Source organism: Corythoichthys intestinalis, chromosome 3 (genome assembly GCF_030265065.1).
Source record: "Corythoichthys intestinalis isolate RoL2023-P3 chromosome 3, ASM3026506v1, whole genome shotgun sequence".
Classification (NCBI taxonomy): Eukaryota; Metazoa; Chordata; class Actinopteri; order Syngnathiformes; family Syngnathidae; genus Corythoichthys; species Corythoichthys intestinalis.
This window is the reverse complement of record NC_080397.1, coordinates 10,890,783-10,911,599: the sequence shown is the minus strand read 5'-3', so window position 1 is coordinate 10,911,599 and position 20,817 is coordinate 10,890,783. Positions and strand designations below refer to the sequence as shown.

The following is a 20,817-nucleotide window of genomic DNA, read 5'->3' as shown; positions in this document are numbered from 1 at the left end:
TGTCAGTTGCATCCTTTACACCCCTAAACAGTGACATCTTTTTAAAATGATATATTGATTCATGGTGGTAGAATTTCGAAAAACTTTTTGGGCAACAAAGTATCATGATATACCACCTTCCCCATAATCCTTGCTGAAATGTAAGTCAATATATATATTTATTGAAAAGAGATAAAAAAAACTAATAAAACCTTTTCCTAATCTGCAAATTCATTCAGTCAATAGCTCTCCTGTTCATAAATTCATCATCCAAGTGTACCTTACTCCCACTCGTAACCAACAACTCCCACCTTCATGAAAAAGAGCAAGTGTCCGAAGGCCGTGGGAGGGCCGCTCACATGTCCACGCCGCCCTACAGGGTTGGAATCATCACCGTGTTGATGATGACATTTCATTTCCAACCTCCTCTGGCCATGAGCAAGCTGGCACGTTCGCCCGGTGGCGGGGAACCTCAGCGAGAGCCCAGAAAGCCCAAATGCTCACGGTGCCGCAACCATGGCATCATATCGCTCCTCAAGGGCCACAAACGATTCTGCAGATGGAAAGACTGCCACTGTGAAAAGTGTACGCTTATTGCTGAGAGGCAGAAGATCATGGCAGCTCAGGTAATTCCAAACACACACACGCGAATGATCACATTTCAGTGCCATTGGCAGACATAGACGTCCAATCTATTTGAATTGGGGGAGATATGGTTGACCTAAGAATTTTACAAATCCTTTTATTAACCTCTTAATAGTAAATATTCTTTTTATTTATTTTTAGATTTTTTTAAATGCATTTTAATTTTTTTTTTTTTCTTGATACACTTTTTAAATTAAAAAACAAAAAACAAAAGTGGGGTAAAAATACATACTGTACTTTACAGTGTGTTTTTATTTATTTATTTTTGTTATTAAAAAACAAGAAGGCAACAACAGTTAATTTTTTAAAGTATATTAATTAACCCTGTATTGCCAAATGTATCAAATTTGATACAAGCATTTCTGGAGCTCATTGCATTGTCGCACAGTAAAAAAAAACCTTATTCTGTTCAATCTGTAGTTATTTTTATTTTACCATGTGAACTGCATGTAATGCTTAATGCATCATTTATGATACAAATGGGAAAACATATGCATATTATTTTTTTCATTATTTTTTTTTTATTTTTTGGTATGATGTTTAGGGGCCACATAAAGCTTTTAACTGTAAAAAAAAAAAAAAAAAAAAGCATTATAACATTATACAATTATAAACATTGTAGATTAACCACATAGTAAATATTATTTAAAAATTAATTTAACTTTTGGTATGATGTTTAGGGGCCACATAAAGCTTTTAACTGTAAAAAAAAAAAAACATTATAACATTATACAATTATAAACATTATAGATTAACCACATAGTAAATATTATTTAAAAATTAATTTAACATATACTGTATGTACATATATTTCTTTGGTCCAGTTTAAATATTTTAATAATTTAAAATTCTATGATTTTTTTCTCCCCCCTGAAAAAAACTGCTGTATCATTTAATACGATAAAAAATCATGAAAAGATGTATTTGAAAACTTATTTGTTCCGAGAGACACTTAAAGGCTCCAACTTTAAAGAATTTTAAATTCCTGTCAGTTATTTAGTGGATTGAGCTTGAAAGGGTTAAGAGTAAATATTATAATTATGTATTTTTTATATTGTTTTCTTATTATCAGTGTTATTATTTAAAAAAAACTAGATTAGATTTTTAAAAAATGTTAAAAAAAAATAAAAAGAAAAAAATAAAAAATATTATTTGTCAAAATTATTTTTGGAGGAAAAATTGATGAAAACAAAGTTGATAGATGACGATAAACTGTACATCAAAATTACAGCATCTAATGATGAAAACATTCACTTACTCTAAACGGGAAATGACCCGGAAGAGCACCGAAAACACTTTAACTCATTGGCTGCCATAGATGTTCAATCTGTTTGAAGTGGGAGGGTTGGGTGCAAATGAACGAACTCGCTGCCATCCCTCCCACTTCAAGTGGATTGGACGTCTACTAGCAAAAAACTCATTTCAATATACAGTTTAAGAATGACTGGATGCCACATAATTGGACGTCTATCACCGCCAATGGCACTGAAAGAGTTACATGTTCTGCAAACAATACACATGAGTACCTTGAGTTTTTTTGTGTTTGTGTTCCTTGAGGTTTCCTTGAGGAGAGCGCAAGCTCAGGATGAGGAGTTGGACCTCGTAAGAGCGGTCAACACGGTCCCGGTGTCTGCTGCCACAACAAGTGATAACGTCCACGACGCGTATGCTGGCGAAGGCGCTTCCTCTCTGATGACTACCGCAGGTTAGGCAACATTCAAATGTTTGGACGTCTGTTGCTGTCATGGCAGCTAGTTAGTTAATATGAAATAATTTTATCAGTAAGAAGCTTGTTGAGTGGTACGGAAGCATATTGCACCCACACAAACACAAAGTCCAGTATCACATTTTTACATGATCGTAAGTAATAAATATCAAGTAAGAACGTGATAATTATCATGTTAAAACTATTATGTAGAAACGTGATAGTTGTTATATAAAAGCTTGATAATTGGCATATAAAAATGTGATAACTATCATGTGAAAACGTGAGGACATTGTGAAAACGATATAACTATCATGTAAAAGCTTGATAATTATGTCAAAACGTCAAAACTGTCATGTAGATATGATAATATTCATGTAAGAAAGATGATTATTTTGTAAAAATTTGATAATTATCATGTAAACGTGATAACGATCATGTAAACGTGATACTATCATGTTAAAACTTGATAACTCTCATGTAAAAACTTGTAAACTATCATGTAAAAACGTGATATCATCATGTAAACACGTGATACTATCATGTATAAATGTGATAATTAGCGTGTAAAAATGTGATAATTATCAAGTAACAACTTGAAAACTATTATGTAAAAACGTGATTATTATCATGTAAACAAGTGAGATAACTATCATGTAAACACATGATACGGTCATGTTTAAAAAGTGCTAACTATCATGTATGAGAAATTCAGACATTGCAGCAGAATTAAACGGTATAAAATATAGAGAGACTATATACAGTGGTATGAAAAAGAATCTGAACCTTTTGGCATTTCTCACATTTCTGCATAAAATCACCATCAAATGTGACCTGATTTTAGTTAAAATCACACAGATGAAAAAAGGGTCTGCCTTAACTAAAACCACCCAAACATTTATAGGTTTTTATATTTTAATAAGGATAGTATGCAAACAATGACAGAAGGGGGAGAGATAAGAAAGTGAACCATCACATTTAATATTTTGTGGCCCCTCTCTTTGGCAGCAATACTTTCAACCAGGTGCTGTAACTGCAGATCAGTCTGGCATATCGATCAGGACTAGTCTTGGCCCATTCTTCTCTACAGAACTGCTGTAGTTCAATCAGATTCCTGAGATGTCTGGCATGAATTGCTGTCTTTAGGTCATGCCACAGCATCTCAATGGGGTTCAAGTCTGGACTTTGACTTGGCCACTCCAGAACTTGTATTTTGTTGTTCTGAAACCATTCTCAAGTTGATTTACTTCTGTGTTTTGGATCATTGTCTTCTTGCAGCATCCGTCCTCTTTTTAGCTTCAATTGTCTGACAGACGGCTTAGGATTTCCTGCAAAACAGCCCCAAATCATCATGCTCCCTCTACCATGCTTCACGGTGGGGATGAGGTGTTGATGTTGGTGAGCTGTTCCATGTTTCCTCCACACATGACGTTGTGTGTTACTCCCAAACAATTAAACTTTGGTTTAATCAGTCCACACAATAATTTGCCAAAATGTCTGTGGAGTGTCCAAGTGCTTTTTTTGCGAACATTAAACGAGCAACAATGGTTTTTTTAGACAGCAGTGGCATCCTCCTTGGAGTCCTCCCATGAACACCATTCTTGGCCATAGTTTTACGTATAGTTGATGTGTGCATAGAGATACTGGACAGTGCCAGTTATTACCTGGTCTTTCCTTTGGAAAGATCAGGTAGTGAGATTCTACGGCCTCCCCCTATATGTTATTCAGTTTTTTTTTTTTTGAATGGGAATCCTTCGGCGCTGCGCAGCCCGTACCGCTTGACCGATCGGCACCATTCAAGTATCGACACGTCCGGAATTTTCGGGCGACGCAGGGACTTTTTCAAAAGTCCCCCCAAAATTTTCCGTTTGCCCGTAAACGGCAATTTTCCGAAAAAAAAAAGCAATTTTCAAAATGTATCTAGTCCTATATTTTTTTACCAAATTACATAATTTAGGTATCAAAAATTCCGGGACGGTGAGGGGCATAAAAATTGTATACAGAATTTGGAAAAAATTTACGGTTCCCCAGAAATTCGACAGAAACTTGCCCATTCATTTTTAATGAGAAAAAAAAAAAGTTTCAAAATGTATCTAGTCCTGCAATTTTTCACCAAATCACACAATTTGGGCATCAAAAATTCCAGGACAGTGAGGGGAATAAAGGTTATTAATACAATTTGGAAAAAATATACGGTTCCCCGGAAATTTGCCAAAAACCTGCCCATTCATTTTTAATGGGAAAAAAAAGACAAGTTTCAAACTGTTACTAGTCCGTCAATTTTTGACGAAAACACACAAGATGGGCGTCAAAAATTCCGGGATGGCGAGGGGCATAAAAATGACAGCGGTAAATTTTTTGATAAAATGTACGGTTTCCCGGCAATTTGCCAAAAACTGGCCCATTCATTTTTAATGGGAAACAAAGAAAAGTTTCAAAATGTATCTAGTCCTCCAATTTTTGATCAAATCACATAATTTGGGCATCAAAAATTTCGTGACGGTGAGGGGCATAAAATCTGTATACAGAATTTTGATAAAAATTATGGTCCCCCGGAAATTTGCCAAAAACTGTCCCATTCATTTCTAATGAGAACATTTCCCATTCACTTACAATGATTTCCAATTGAATTTTTATACATTGCATTGATGCCATTGACGGCCATGCATGTCGAATCTATTGATGCCAATGTACTTGGATTCAATTGACTTTATGGATGTCGATGCCATTGACGGCCATGGACGTCCAGAATGTTTCCCATTCATTTTTAATGGGGAAAAAACTAGATTTCCCCAAATCAACAGATAATGACCAGATTTCAATAGGACCCGTCCCCAAACATCCCTAACTCCATTGACGCTTATAGGGGGTGCTGCCATTGACGTCCATGGACGTCCACATTTTTTCCCATTCATTTTCAATGGGAAATGTTTTTTTTCCCCACAATCAACAGAAAATGACCAGATATCAATAGGACGTGTCCCCCAAACTTCTCCAATTTCATTGACGCTTATGAAGGGTGCCGCCATTGACGGCCATGGACGTCCAAACTTCCCATTCATTTCCAATGGCATTTCTTCATGTTTGTTCATTCTATTGATGCCAATGTACTTGGATTCCATTGACGCTTATGTAAGTTGATACCATTGACGTCCATGGACGTCCAAAATTTTTCCCATTCATTTTCAATGGGAATCCCCCCCCCCCCCCCCCCCCAATCAATAGAAAATGACTAGATATCAATAGGACGTGTGCCCCAAATGTCCCCGATTGCATTGCTGCTTATGGAGGGTGATGCCATTGACGTTCATGGACGTCCAAACTTCCCATTCATTTCCAATGGCATTTCTTCATGTTTGTTCATTCTATTGATGCCAAGGTACTTGGATTCCATTGACGCTTATGTAAGTTGATACCATTGACATCCATGGACGTCCAAAATTTTTCCCATTCATTTTCAATGGGAATTCCCCCTCCCCCCCCAAGTCAACAGAAAATGACTAGATATCAATAGGACGTGTCTCCCAAATGTCCCGGATTGCATTGCCGCTTATGGAGGGTGATGCGATAGACGTCCATGGACGTCCAAATTTCCCATTCATTTCTAATGGCATTTAATTTGTTTAATGCCATTGATAGGCATGTTTGTCCATTCTAGTGATAGCCTTGGGCGGGGCTACGATCTGTATAGCCACACAGGAAAGACCAGGTGTAATTTCTCCCGAAATTGCAGTTTCTAGTTTCTGTAAGTCTTTAGCAGACGCTCTGGGGTTCTTTTTTACCTCCCTCAGTATTCTGCGCTGCACTCTTGGCATCATCTTTGGTGGACGGCCACTCCTTGGGAGAGAAGTAACAGTGCCACACTCTCTCCATTTGTAGACAACTCCTCTGACTGTCAGTTGATGAACATCCAGACTTTCAGAGATGGTGTTGTATCCTTTCCCAGCCTCATACAAATCAACAATCCTTGATGGCAGTTCTTCAGACAGCTCTTTTGACTGAATCATGATGCACATAAGACAATGCTTCTAATCAAGACATTTCTTACCAGGTGTGTGTTTTATAGAAGGCAGGGCAGCTTTTAACCACTCATCAGCGATTGAGCACACATCTGACTTAAAATGTTTGGTGAAAATTGGTTCCAATTGCTCTTTAAGTCTCCTTAGGCAGAGGGTTCACTTACTTACCCCCCCCCCCCTTCTGTCATTGTTTGCATGCTGTCCTCATTAAAATATGAAAACCTATAAATGTTTGGTTGGTTTTAGTTGAAGCAGACACTGTATTTTAATCTGTGTGATTTTGTGAAGGTTTGTGTATCTTCGGTTCCAACATGGTAGGGACGATATAAATGGCCACACGCATGAACACTTTTTGCTGGGGACTGGACCTTAATAAGACCAAACAGATTATTGAACAGGGGTCAGCGCCACATTTCTCGCAAATATGAATCTAATTAATTTATATAGGCGAAATGATTGAAGCAAAATAAAGCGCTATTGTCTTATACTAACTTTTATGTGAATTCGTTCACGTGATACAATGTCCGATTCAAACCTTTTTTAAAACACTACTAAAGAAACATTTTGAAGTGCAAGTACCTTTAAAAAAAAAAAAAAAAAAAAACGGGGAGCTATCAAAGAATGGGTCCACTTCTGAAGGACACTCGAGCACTCCTAGACTCAAACTTAATTATTGTAACATAAAAATGATTTGGGAAACAAGACTTGGAAAAAAAAAATCTCGATTTATCCAAGGACCGATCTACATCTTAGGCATATTAGACCCCCCCCTACACTCAAACCAAAGTACTCTCATGAAATTTGGATATGTGATTTCATTTCACAGATTTTTTCCCCCCATGTCAGTTCATGTTCATGTCATTGACCTTCTAAAGTGGACCGATTCTTGGGACTTGGCACTCTGAGGCCACTGCGTTGCATTATGGTAATGCATATAATGCAAACAATGATCCAAATGAGGGACGGCTAGCTTGACTTTGTTGTTCCTTGTGGAGACTGGCCTGACCGCAGTAGTTTTGCAAGTTAGCAAGTTCACACAGAATAATGCTATGCTAGCTCTGATGCAGGTTGGACTTTTAGTAGCAAAGTTAGTGGTGTTTCCCCCACCTCCACAACATTGAGATCTTTTTACATTACTTACAGTGGCTTGTGCTGGCTGAAAAATACTTCTATTGTCCAAGGGCGTAGGTTTGCATAGGGACTGTAGGCACAAAACACTACCAACTTTTCAGGATGGTCAAATTGCCCCCACCAACTAATGACTTCAGTTACATAGGTCATTTAGATTGTCTTCCAGTATGTTTTAATTGATTCCACATCCAGTTCAAAGTTCTCTTCACATTCAAGGCCATCCACAACCTTGCCCTTCCCCATCTGTCCGACATCTTCCATATTACAACTCCCTCCCGTGCTCTTAGGTCCTCCACCTCCATACACTTGTCTGTCCCCCCCGATCGCCTCAGCACCATGGGGAGCAGAGCATTCAGCCACTCGACCTTAGGAATACAGACTCACTCCCCCTTTTTCGATCGAAACTCAAAACTCACCTGTTCAGTTTGGCATATCCATGATAATCCCTGATTTCTTTGTATTTTACAGTTCTGCTAATTATTTTCATAAATTAGTATTTTAATGTTTTGAACGTTCTATACGTACCGGTAATTATTTTTACTGTTTTTAGTGTTTAATTTGTCTAAATGTTTTTTTAAATTATTGTACGGCGCCTTGAGTGCCAGAAAGGCGCCTTCAAATAAAATGTATTATTATTATTTATTGTTGTAATTGACCCCACCATTATTAAGTGAATTATTTTAATTATGTTCAGACTTACATATACCTCTTTTCACTTGCTGAATGTGCCAGTCCATTCCCCCCCCACCTCAACACATCTTTGATTGGCTGATGACTTACATGATGATTAACAAACTTGAATTTATTGTGTATGTTAATATAATTTAAGTTATGTTCAAATAATGCCATTTAAATTTGCTCATAAAATCCAGGCATTTTTCTGGAAGTTTTCAACTGAATTGAACAATGTAGGCTGAACCAATACACGTAAAAGTTAGTATAAGTCAATACAAATTTATTTTGCATTGATCATTATGAATGTCTTGTCCCCAGCAAAAAGTGTCCATGCGAGTTATGCCATATTTTTCCTACCAATGTTGAGACCAAACCTATGCCCTTGCTAATATCCCCCTACTTAGAAGGGGGTGGAGGAGGCTGCATGTTGTATTTTTGTTGGCGGGGTTGTGTGATTGTGCATCTGTGTGGCAAGAGGAGGCGGCAGGGGGTCAAACGTGTGTTTGAGGGGAAAAAAATGAACTGGCACATTCAGCAAGTGAAAAGGGATAAATGTAAGTCTGAACATAATAAAATTAATTCACTTAATTAATAATGGTAGGGTCTTTTCTATCTTTACAACATATGGCATAGACTTCATTATGGTATTGGCAGGTCAGATCGGTCATGCACTGCGCCTCACCTTCATGTATATTCACAAACACACATGCAGCGATCTAACGCCGGATTTCTGTTAAAAAAGTACGAAAGCTATACCGCATACAAACAGGAAGGATTGTCTCAGGAGTGATTTGTTCGAGGATTCAATATTAATATTATTATATCTTTCGTACCATGCATGCATTTAGAAACATGAAAAAAATCAATGGGAGAAATAAGCTGCTACTGCATTGGCATCATAGTACACAATATTTACGTGAAATAAATGCTAGCTGCACGTTTTTTTTTTTCTTTTAACCAAGAATCGAGACTGTTTTAATTCCATATCTATAAAGAATTTGGCGATTTAAGCATTTATTCACAAGAATTTTCACAGGAAAAGCTCTGTTTACATCAGGCGGCCGCTAGCTACATTTACTAACAGACTAGCATTGTACTTCGACATATTTACGTAAAATAAATGCTAGCTGCACTTTTTTGTTGTTGTTGCTTTTAACCAAGAATTGAGACTGTTTTACATCCATATCTATAAAGAATTTGGGGATCTAAGCATTTATTCACAAGAATTTTCACAGGAAAAGCTCTGTTTAAATCAGGCCGCCGCTAGCTACATTTACTAACAGACTAGCATTGTACTTAAACATATTTACGTAAAATAAATGCTAACTGTACGTTTTTTTTTTTTTTTTTGCTTTTAACCAAGAATCGAGACTGTTTTACGTACATATCTATAAGGAATATGGGGATTTAAGCATTTATTCACAAGAATTTTCACCGGAAAAGCTCTGGTTACATCAGGCAGCCGCTAGCTATATTTACGAACAGACTAGCATTGTACTTCGACATATTTACATTAAAAAAATGCTAACTGTACGTTTTTTTTGCTTTTAACCAAGAATCGAGACTGTTTTACGTACATATCTATAAGGAATTTGGGGATCTAAGCATTTATTTACAAGAATTTTCACAGGAAAAGCTCTGGTTACATCAGGCGGCCGCTAGCTACATTTACTAACAGACTAGTCTTGTACTTAGACATATTTACGTCAAATAAATGCTAACTGTACGTTTTTTTTTGTTTTTTTTTGCTTTTAACCAAGAATCGAGACTGTTTTACGTACATATCTATAAGGAATTTGGGGATTTAAGCATTTATTCACAAGAATTTTCACCGGAAAAGCTCTGGTTACATCAGGCAGCCGCTAGCTACATTTACTAACAGACTAGCATTGTACTTCGACATATTTACATTAAAAAATGCTAACTGTACGTTTTTTTGCTTTTAACCAAGAATTGAGACTGTTTTACATCCATATCTATAAAGAATTTGGGGATTTAAGCATTTATTCACAAGAATTTTCACCGGAAAAGCTCTGGTTACATCAGGCAGCCGCTAGCTATATTTACGAACAGACTAGCATTGTACTTCGACATATTTACATTAAAAAAATGCTAACTACGTTTTTTTTGCTTTTAACCAAGAATCGAGACTGTTTTACGTACATATCTATAAGGAATTTGGGGATCTAAGCATTTATTTACAAGAATTTTCACAGGAAAAGCTCTGTTTACATCAGGCGGCCGCTAGCTATATTTACGAACAGACTAGCATTGTACTTCGACATATTTACATTAAAAAAATGCTAACTGTACGTTTTTTTTGCTTTTAACCAAGAATCGAGACTGTTTTACGTACATATCTATAAGGAATTTGGGGATTTAAGCATTTGTTCACAAGAATTTTCACCGGAAAAGCTCTGGTTACATCAGGCAGCCGCTAGCTATATTTACGAACAGACTAGCATTGTACTTCGACATATTTACATTAAAAAAATGCTAACTGTACGTTTTTTTTGCTTTTAACCAAGAATCGAGACTGTTTTACGTACATATCTATAAGGAATTTGGGGATCTAAGCATTTATTTACAAGAATTTTCACAGGAAAAGCTCTGGTTACATCAGGCGGCCGCTAGCTACATTTACTAACAGACTAGTCTTGTACTTAGACATATTTACGTCAAATAAATGCTAACTGTACGTTTTTTTTTTGTTTTTTTTTGCTTTTAACCAAGAATCGAGACTGTTTTACGTACATATCTATAAGGAATTTGGGGATTTAAGCATTTATTCACAAGAATTTTCACCGGAAAAGCTCTGGTTACATCAGGCAGCCGCTAGCTACATTTACTAACAGACTAGCATTGTACTTCGACATATTTACATTAAAAAATGCTAACTGTACGTTTTTTTGCTTTTAACCAAGAATTGAGACTGTTTTACATCCATATCTATAAAGAATTTGGGGATTTAAGCATTTATTCACAAGAATTTTCACCGGAAAAGCTCTGGTTACATCAGGCAGCCGCTAGCTATATTTACGAACAGACTAGCATTGTACTTCGACATATTTACATTAAAAAAATGCTAACTACGTTTTTTTTGCTTTTAACCAAGAATCGAGACTGTTTTACGTACATATCTATAAGGAATTTGGGGATCTAAGCATTTATTTACAAGAATTTTCACAGGAAAAGCTCTGTTTACATCAGGCGGCCGCTAGCTATATTTACGAACAGACTAGCATTGTACTTCGACATATTTACATTAAAAAAATGCTAACTGTACGTTTTTTTTGCTTTTAACCAAGAATTGAGACTGTTTTACGTACATATCTATAAGGAATTTGGGGATTTAAGCATTTGTTCACAAGAATTTTCACCGGAAAAGCTCTGGTTACATCAGGCAGCTGCTAGCTACATTTACGAACAGACTAGCATTGTACTTCGACATATTTACATTAAAAAAATGCTAACTGTACGTTTTTTTTTTTTTTTTTGCTTTTAACCAAGAATCGAGACTGTTTTACGTACATATCTATAGAGAATTTGGGGATTTAAGCATTAATTTACAAGAATTTTCACCGGAAAAGCTCTGTGTATATCAGGCGGCCGGTAGCTACAATTAGTAACAGACTAGCATTATACTTCGACATATTTATGTAAAAATGCTTACTGCATGTTTTTTATTCCTTTAAACTAAGAATCGAGACTGTTTTACGTCCATGAACTCATTATGTAATGCAGATAAGGTGGCTTAAAAGTTGCTGCTGGTGACAATTTGAGCATCCTGAAAAGTTGGTAGTGTTATGTCCCTACCATCCCTAAACAAACCTATGCCCTTGTAAAAACGTGATAATTATCATGTAAAAACGTGTTAATTTCATGTAAAAACGTGATACTGAACTTTTTGGGTGTGTGTGGCAGCATTACGCTTCCATAAAGTGGTAATATGCTTTTAGAATATGCGAATGAATATCTCAGTAAAAAGAAATTGGCAGCCAATGTGTTACAAGGAAATAACCTGAATCACCTGATTGGAATATAAGAAGTGACGGCACTCTCAAACAAATAAATACTTATCAACATCGCTTTGTTTTTTTGTTTGTTTGTTTTTTTGCTACTTTTGGAAACACTCCGTCCTTGGGGAAAATAGTTACAGAGGACACAATACATTTTCAGTGTCTAAAAAAAAAAAAAAAAAAAAAAAATCGCCAGCGTCCGGGAAATGTGTGATCGCTCGGGGAGGTGCGTACGCTGATACAGTGTTCCTTCTGCTATCTGGGAGCGCATTTTTTAAGGGTGCGAGAACGCGGCGACTCTGCGGAGAGACGAGTGACAAGCGGATTGGATGAGAGAACAGTGTGGCCTTGGCGATAAGGGAAAAAATGGGATGGAAGAGAGGAGGTCAAAAGCGAGTACTCACGTTGCCGCTGGATGGTGCTGTTGGCTTGGAGTGGCGCTGAAACTAAAAGAACATGATGATGATCAAATTAATTAAGAAAAAGTGTTTTATCAGCAAAAGTTGTCCCCTTCATGAAAGACAAATATGATCCTATTTTATGCATATTTTAAAGCATATACATATTTATTTATTGACATATATCAGTTGATTCATATTTTGGCAGAGAAAATTTGCTTAAATATATATATATTTCATCACTAATCGTATGCATTTTATTGTGAAGGTTCTTTTAAGTGTATTCTTGAAGTAGGATTAGTCTTAGATTGTTTATTAACCATATCTATTAGCTATACTGTATTTCATTATTATAGTAGTAATTGGTGTTATGCTTGTATTTTATTAGTAATATTCAGTTATGATATAATTATCTTTTTTTAAATATTTATTTATTGATTTATTTATTGATTTATTTATTTATTTTAAACCTTAATGGGGCAAACGTCTATTTTGGTAATAAAAAAAAAAAATCATAACTTATGTAATATCCACATATGTGGACATTCCATTTCGTGTCATGTAATATTAATGATATTAAGATCAATTAATTGTAATGAATTTTATTAATTGTATACATGTTTATGAATAAATAAGATTATAAATTGAGGAAAATGTTAAAGGCAAAATTATTACAATTTAAATGATTAAAAACAGAAATAAACTACAAAACAATGTGTATTTAACTCATTGTTTGCCATTGACAGCGATACATGTCCAATTCTTATTTAAACGGGGAGGACTCGCTCATGCTATGCTCATGTTTCAATACCATTGACAGCGCTAAACATCCAATCCACTTTGATTGGCAAGAGCAAGTGAAAGAAGGTTCAACGTCATTTCGTTTTTAATTGTATTATCTTGATTAATGATTAATTGAAAACTTTCACTATTTTATTAAATGAATATAACATTTTTTTAAATATCTTTCCAATTTATTCAATTATTATTTTAAATACTTTTGCTAATGACATTTTATGATTTTATAACTTGAATTGGTTAATAATAGTAATAAAGAACCACTTAACTCATTGGTTGCCATTGACAGCAGTAGACAAACAAATTTAAATTCACAGCAGAAGGACAATTGGACGCCTATCATCGTCAATGACGCCGAAAGTGTTCATTTCCAGACGGCACTAAGGCTATGTGTGGCTTTCAATTCCCCTGCGTGGCAAATGCTTGAATGTGTGTTGCGTTGGCTTTAGGCACAGGGAGCGATTTGAACCCGCCGGGCGGAAGCAGGCCTTCCAACCAGGTCCAGTCAGAGCCGCACTTGGAAACCTCCTTCTACAACCTCGACCCTACTCCTTACTACCTGCCCGACTACAACAACTTCTACAACTACGAGCAATATCAGGTGACGCCTGCCTTCAGAAATTCAATTGTCGTTGATGCTAACGAATAATGCAAAATGCTATAGACGGGCTAACATATAGCATATGTGTTCATTTGAATGAGCTAATATAATTAATTAATGCACCCAAATCTACAGAAAGTGACTAAGCAGCCAAATTCAAAGCATTGCCATATTTGATAGCATTAGCGTTGCCAACTCCCTGAGGAAAAAAAAAAGGAACACCTCATTGGTAGAGCCGGCCAGCCCGATAACTGTCACCCTTGAATTACTTTTTTTGTACGTGAAGTGATTTTTTTCTATATTAATAATTATAATATTATAATTATTTTACTCGAACATGATTTAATTAGGAGCATATTTGAGTGATGTACAGTAATTTTCGGACTATAAGCCGCTAGTTTTTTCCCTCATTTTGAATCCTGTGGGTAACAGTCCAGTGTGGCTCATTTGTTGATTGATTTGGGTTAATAGGTAACACTTTATTTGACAGCGGCATCATAAGACTGCCATAAGTTCGTCACAATTATGACATGACACTATAATGGGCATTATAAATGCTTATGGCAGATGTCATTAAGTGTCATGCGGAAAATTATGTCACTAACTCTATTTATGTCCGGCTTGGATCTTTTACATCCATTCAAAGTGAAATAATTTGCAGGATGACACAAAATGACATCTGTCATAAGCATTCATTAATGCTCATGGCAGTGTTATGTCATAATTATGATTGTCTAAAGACAGTCTCATGGCACCACTGTCAAATAAAGTGTTACCAAATACCATAAGTAGCAATTCATGGAACAACTGAAACAGTAACTGAAGAAATAATCAGCACTGAACATGAATTTTGATTGTTAGTTATATATGTAGCGCTGCAATGCATACTAGGAGGCATGTTGAACGACAACAGTGTTTACAGCAGGTGGCAGCAGAGGTTGACTGTCTCCTCCAAGTAAGCAGTGATAGCCAAATGAAGCTTCTTCAAGCAATGAAGCTTTGCACCAAATTGGTTCAAACTTCATGGTGGTTCATTTGGTCTTATGACATTCTATGATGCCGCTGTCAAATAAAGTCTTAACGGTTAATATCTTTTGGTGTAAATATCCCATAATACAGTGAGGACAGTTTAGGTTTATAGTCCAGTGCAGCTTATCTATGAACAAATGCCGTTTTCGTGTCAAATTTGATGGGTGGCGGCTTATAGTCAGGTGCGCCTTATAGTCCGAAAATTCCTGTAATTACATGGAAAAACAATAATTATCAGCAATGTATTTTTAATGCAAAGAAATACTAGAATAAAATTAACATCTGTCCTGCTAAATTCAAAACTGTGTAATTTAACCCTTAAGATCCTGAGCCATTTGTGTGTGTGTGTTTTAGGCCGTTTTTTTTTTTTTTTTTAAACACATTTTTTAAGTGCAAAGTGCAAACATAAACGCTGAGGTAACCTTTTTTTTTTTTTTTTTGAACAAGCTCAGCAATAACATATCCACGAAGTCATCACTCCAAATATAATGTGGAAATACAAATGAAATTGACAGAACACAATAATATAATACAATTAGTGAAGATAAAGAACACAGAGAAGAACAAGAAAACAAATTATCATTTTGAAAATGCTTTTTACTTGTGCGTCACTCAAACCTCTTTTCTCTCACATTCTGATGTTGTCTTCTGTTATCATCATGGTAAGCGACAGTGCCTCGACCACTGAGATGAGTGGAGTTTTGTACTAGGAGTGGGAACCTCTTGGTACTTCACGATACCATACGGTTTGCGATACAAAGCTCACGATAACAATGATCTGACGATACGGCGCTACAACTGTTATCGGTACATTGGTCAGGAAATCATTCTAGGATATTCTAAAAACAACTAATAAACAGAAAAACAAGCTTCTGCTGTGAATTGGAATGAGTTTATCACTAGTAGACGCCCGATCCATTTCAACTGGGAGGGTGGAAAACAAGCTTCTGCTGTGAATTGGAATGAGTTTATCACAAGTAGACGTCCAATCCATTTGAAGTGGGAGGGTGGCAGCGAATTCGTTCATTCGCTGCCATCCCTCCCACTTAAAACGGATTGAACGTCTATGGCCATCAGTGGCAGCCAATGCCAGGCAATGAGGTAATTTTGAGCCATTTAAGATAATTTACCTGTGGATTTTCAGTTACTTCCTATTGATTTTGGGGTATTTTATGGGTCATTTCCTGTTTATTTTGTGTTACAAAACAGGAAGTGACCTGGGAATCACCAAAATGAAAATGCAGTGACTCAAACTCAACAGGAAATGACCTGAAAATGCCCTGAAATGAACAGCAAGTGACCTGTAAATGCCCTGAAAATCTGACAGAATGACTACCAATGATGTGGTTTCGATTGAACGAACGTTCCCAGTCTAAATGGATTGGGTGTCGAGCACCATCAAGGCAGCCTTAGAGTTCACTGAAACACTATTATGGTGGAAGATTTGGTAACAACTTGTTGTTTCCTTTTTTGTAGACATTCACACTTTTTAAAACTACCGTAATTTTCGCACTATACTGTAAGGCACACCTGACTATAATCCGCAACCCACCAAATTTGACACGAAACGGCATTTGTTCATAGAAAAGCCGCACTGGACTATAAGCCGCAGCTGTCCTCACTGTGTCTGTCATAAGACCAAATGAACCACCATGAAGCTTTGAACCAATTAGCTGCAAAGCTTCATTGCTTCATTTGGCCATCAGTGCTCCTTTGGGGGAGACAGTCAACCTCTGCTGCCACCTGTTGTCAACACTGTTGTTGTCCAACATGCCTCCTAGCATGCATTGCAGCGCTACAGATGTAAATAACAATCAAAATTGTTGTTGTGTAATAATTATTTCTTCAGTTACTGTCACAGTTGTTTCATTAATTGCTACTTGTGGTATTTGGTAAAACTTTTTTTTTGACAGTGGTACCCTAAGACTGTCATTAGACATCGTATCATATTTATGACATGCCACTGTCATAAGCATTAATGAATGCTTATAACAGATGTCATTTAGTGTCATCAGGCAAATTATCTCACTTTTGAATGGATGTAGATTGTAGAAGATCCGAGCTTGACATAAATGGAGTAAAGGCCGAGTTATACTTCCGCGTCAGACCTACGCCGTCAAGGATGAATCGAGTTACGACCCTACGCCGTAGGCTTACGCGCGGCTCTCGAATTTTCTAACCTTCGCGTCACCTACACGTGTATGATGTGACCAAAACGGACTGTGATTGGTCCGCTCAGACTGTTGTTTCCGGTTTACCGCGAAAATACCGCCATTGTAGAATAGAATCAAACATTATTTTCTACACGCAAAAATGCACCAAGCCGACGGGAGTATCATCGAAGAGCAAGTCTCGTCAAGACATTATTATTGTGATTACCAAATGGCAAGGTCGGCGATCGGAAAAAAAAAAAAAAAACGGAAGAACCACCGAGACGTGGGTGTTCGGAATTGAGTGGCCACACGAAGCGGTGACCCAGTCGGCCAATAACTGCCAACTTTTTATCACTTTATGTCGTATTTTTGGTTGGTGCACTTCATCATTTACTGTGTACATATGTTTCAAGTATATGAAGAATAAATCACAGATTTGGTGTCAAAAGAGTTGTTTTGATCTTTAATTTTCAATAACAGACAGTTCAAACACACAATACATCATCACTGATTGAGAGTGCCTCGGTGCTTTTTATGATAACCTTAAAATCAAGCCTCCCAATGCAGTTTGGGAAGTTCCCTAGACGCCAAAAATCTGCTATGGCTTCCCACTGGCTGGTTGTAGGACACGGCAAACAAATCAGGCTGGAGGGCTTTGCAGACCTTGAACGCAGTGCTCGACGCCAGTTTGAAGCTAGCCGCCACAGCTAGCTCTCTCCACCCGAGTCTAAAACTCTCTGTGCGGCATCAAAAGTCGGCCAGACCGCCTCGAAACCGTTTTCTGCGTCGCCTGCCCGTCAACATTTGTATGTTCCATATTTATTCAGTGTTGATGAGCAGAATATTTACTTTCAAGAGTTCCATCTTGCGTTGTTTATTTTTTCTCCGACTAGCGGAAGTAAACAAGCATGCCCCAAAACCGTACAAACATGACGCCACATCCCTCTAGTGGCTTGGCGGTGAATTACAGAGCAACGCATTCCCTCACCGCAGAACTATCGAATGTCGAATAACGCCGTAGTCGCTACGCCGTCACCGCAACGCGGGAGTATAACTCAGGCTTTAGTAACATCATTTCCCGGATGACACTTAATGACATCTGTCATAAGCATTAAGTAATGCCAATGATAGTGTCATGTCATTATTATTACGGTTTTATGAGTCTTATGATGCCGCTGTCAAATAAGTTTTATCTATTAACCCAAACAAATCAACAAATAAGCCGCACCGGACTACAAGCCGCAGGATTCAAAATGAAGGAAAAAAGTAGCGGCTTATCGTCCGAAAATTACGGTACATCTCGATTCTTGCAGGAGCATATCGATGACCTTTTGGAATACAAAGTATCACGATACACATCACCATTTCAATATTTTGTCTCACCCCTGTTTCGTACTGCCATTGTCCTGTCAGCTCGTTGGTCAAAAAGCAGGAGAGGCGGGGGAATGCGTTTCCCAGCATATTCTTGTAAAGCACCATACCAGTATTCATTCATTCTACAAATAAACTATTATGGGTTTCTTGATAATAAGGGACAAAGCACATTCCTTGAAAATTCAATACGGGACGAGTACTTTTTTTTTTTTTTTTTTTTCGGAATACGAGCTGATTCCGTTTATCAAGGGACGGTTGGCAACCCTGGGTAGCGTGGGCACTCCTTTACAGGCTAATCCAGTGTTTTTCAACCTTTTCTGTGTCACGGCACGTTTTTATATTGGAAAAAATGTCGAGGCACACCACAAACCAAAAATTCCAAAATTACTTTCTGTACAGTATATTTTATTATAAAATAATCTCATTATTTATACTTACTCAGTGTGAAACTTGAGCCTGTATGGATAAACACAAAGTCGATATCCTGGCAGGAATCTTATTCAACAGCTCATAGTCTCTCTGTTTTTATTTTATTTTTTTATAGCGGTTAGGCTTGAAAAGCTCAGAATTGTCAGACAGGGGGACTTTAGAAATATCTTTCATCGCATCAGGGGCAAGCATCTCACTGACAATGGCTTTGCAGGAAGGTTTCTTTTTGGATTCAGCAAAAAATTTAGTGACAAGGTAGCTGGCTTTGAGGGCTTAATCATTTACCTTTGTAGTGTTTCTAAAAAAAAAAAAAAGTTGCCTTTTTTCTTTGTTTTAATGGAGGCAAACAAAATAGTCAGTCGACTTGTTTTGAAATGAGAGCAAATGAGACTGCTTGCGTCACGTTCAAGAACGGCTCGGATTTCTAGCCATCCGCTACCTTGCTGTCCTCAGCAATGTGTTGGAATAAAACACAGAGGGAGGATTGATGGTCTCACATATGGATGAAATGGAGAGGACACTTTCGTGTATATTGACACTTGACGACTCTAATCAAATGATGTACAGTAGACGTGCTTGGGTCCACATTTTCGCAGGCAGCAAGATGGATAATGGCTAGAAATCTGAGCAGTTCTTGAACGCGACACGAGCAATACATTGCTCATTTGCACGCGATTGCAACCTTCTACCTACGTACTCCTTTCCTACTGCTACTTGTAACGTGTGGTAGGTAGGATGCGTGCATGAACGTAACAAAAAGGGGAGAAGCTTCCGCTTATGCACATTTATTCACAAGAAAAAAAAATCCACTTTGACCACTCATCACTCGGGAGCGCAGCGGTTCACACACACGCGTTCGCAGATTAACTCCAACACAAACGTAAGCAGCAACAGAAGAAGAACATATTCAATGTAAATAAAGCAGCGCCACCGCGTGGTGGATCTCAGGAGGAACACCATTTAAGGATGTGACTGTTATAAACTCCGCCCGACGACGTAAAAAAAAAAAAGTGCGATATTGGATAATTTCTCGCGGCACGCCTGACGATCTCTCCGGCACACCGGTTGAAAAACACTGGGCTAATCCATTATCCAGCCATCGCAAAGTTCCCTTTGTGACCTTTGACCTCATTACCCCTACAGTTTAATCATTGGTTTCATATTAAAAACATCCTGCAGGTTTGATAATAATGCCTAATTCGTTGTTGAGTGATCTAACGAACGTACAGAGAAACAGAAAAAAAACCACATTAGGAACAATACATACCAATACGCCTTCCTTAGGTTTCACCAACTGACGGAGATAATGAACCACAAAGTAACTAATATTACAACTGAACTATAAAATAAGTGGCCCGCAGACTGTATTTGGCCCACCGCCTCTTTAGCCTCAACGTATCTCTACTGTGTCGACCGTAATAAGCTTTGCGATGGGAGCAAATGAGCTCCATAACTCCCGAACCATGCGAAATGAAGTGTTTTAGTTCTTCATGATAAATGGCGGCCAGCCCCGCCCAGCGCTCTCCTCTGTTGCAACACGGAGCGTCAGGGTCACCACGCACTCGACGGCGCTGCCCCAATTGCAAAGGTTAATGATATTGTCTGTCGGCGCGGGAAGCAACGGCTCCGCTTGGGCGCGCAGAGGGGGAAAGCCGGCGCGTTAATGCTAATCAGTTAGCACTCCTTAGCATAATTTTGCCATCCCGCTCGGTGATTGATGGTATTTTTAGCCAAGATGTCATCTCCAGCTTATTCAAATTCAGACGCTAGCTTTATTGCATTTGCGTCAAAGCAGAGGTTCCTCAGTCACGCAACTTGATTACAGTATATTTTGATTTTTCATGTTGGCGTTTGAGCCTTAT

General features: G+C 37.6%; 1 protein-coding gene across 2 annotated transcripts in view; it reads left to right on the top strand.

Moving 5' to 3' along the window:
* The first annotated feature begins 283 nt into the window (after positions 1 to 283).
* dmrt1 (doublesex and mab-3 related transcription factor 1) overlaps positions 284 to 20,817 on the top strand; it is an 89,578-nt gene continuing 69,044 nt past the window's right edge. For both annotated transcript variants that reach the window (XM_057831071.1, XM_057831070.1), the window contains exons 1-3: positions 284 to 605; positions 2,182 to 2,329; positions 13,819 to 13,970. In XM_057831071.1, the coding sequence (XP_057687054.1) occupies positions 339 to 605; positions 2,182 to 2,329; positions 13,819 to 13,970 (567 nt within the window). In that variant the 5' untranslated portion in view covers positions 284 to 338. The remainder of the gene's footprint in view (positions 606 to 2,181; positions 2,330 to 13,818; positions 13,971 to 20,817) is intronic.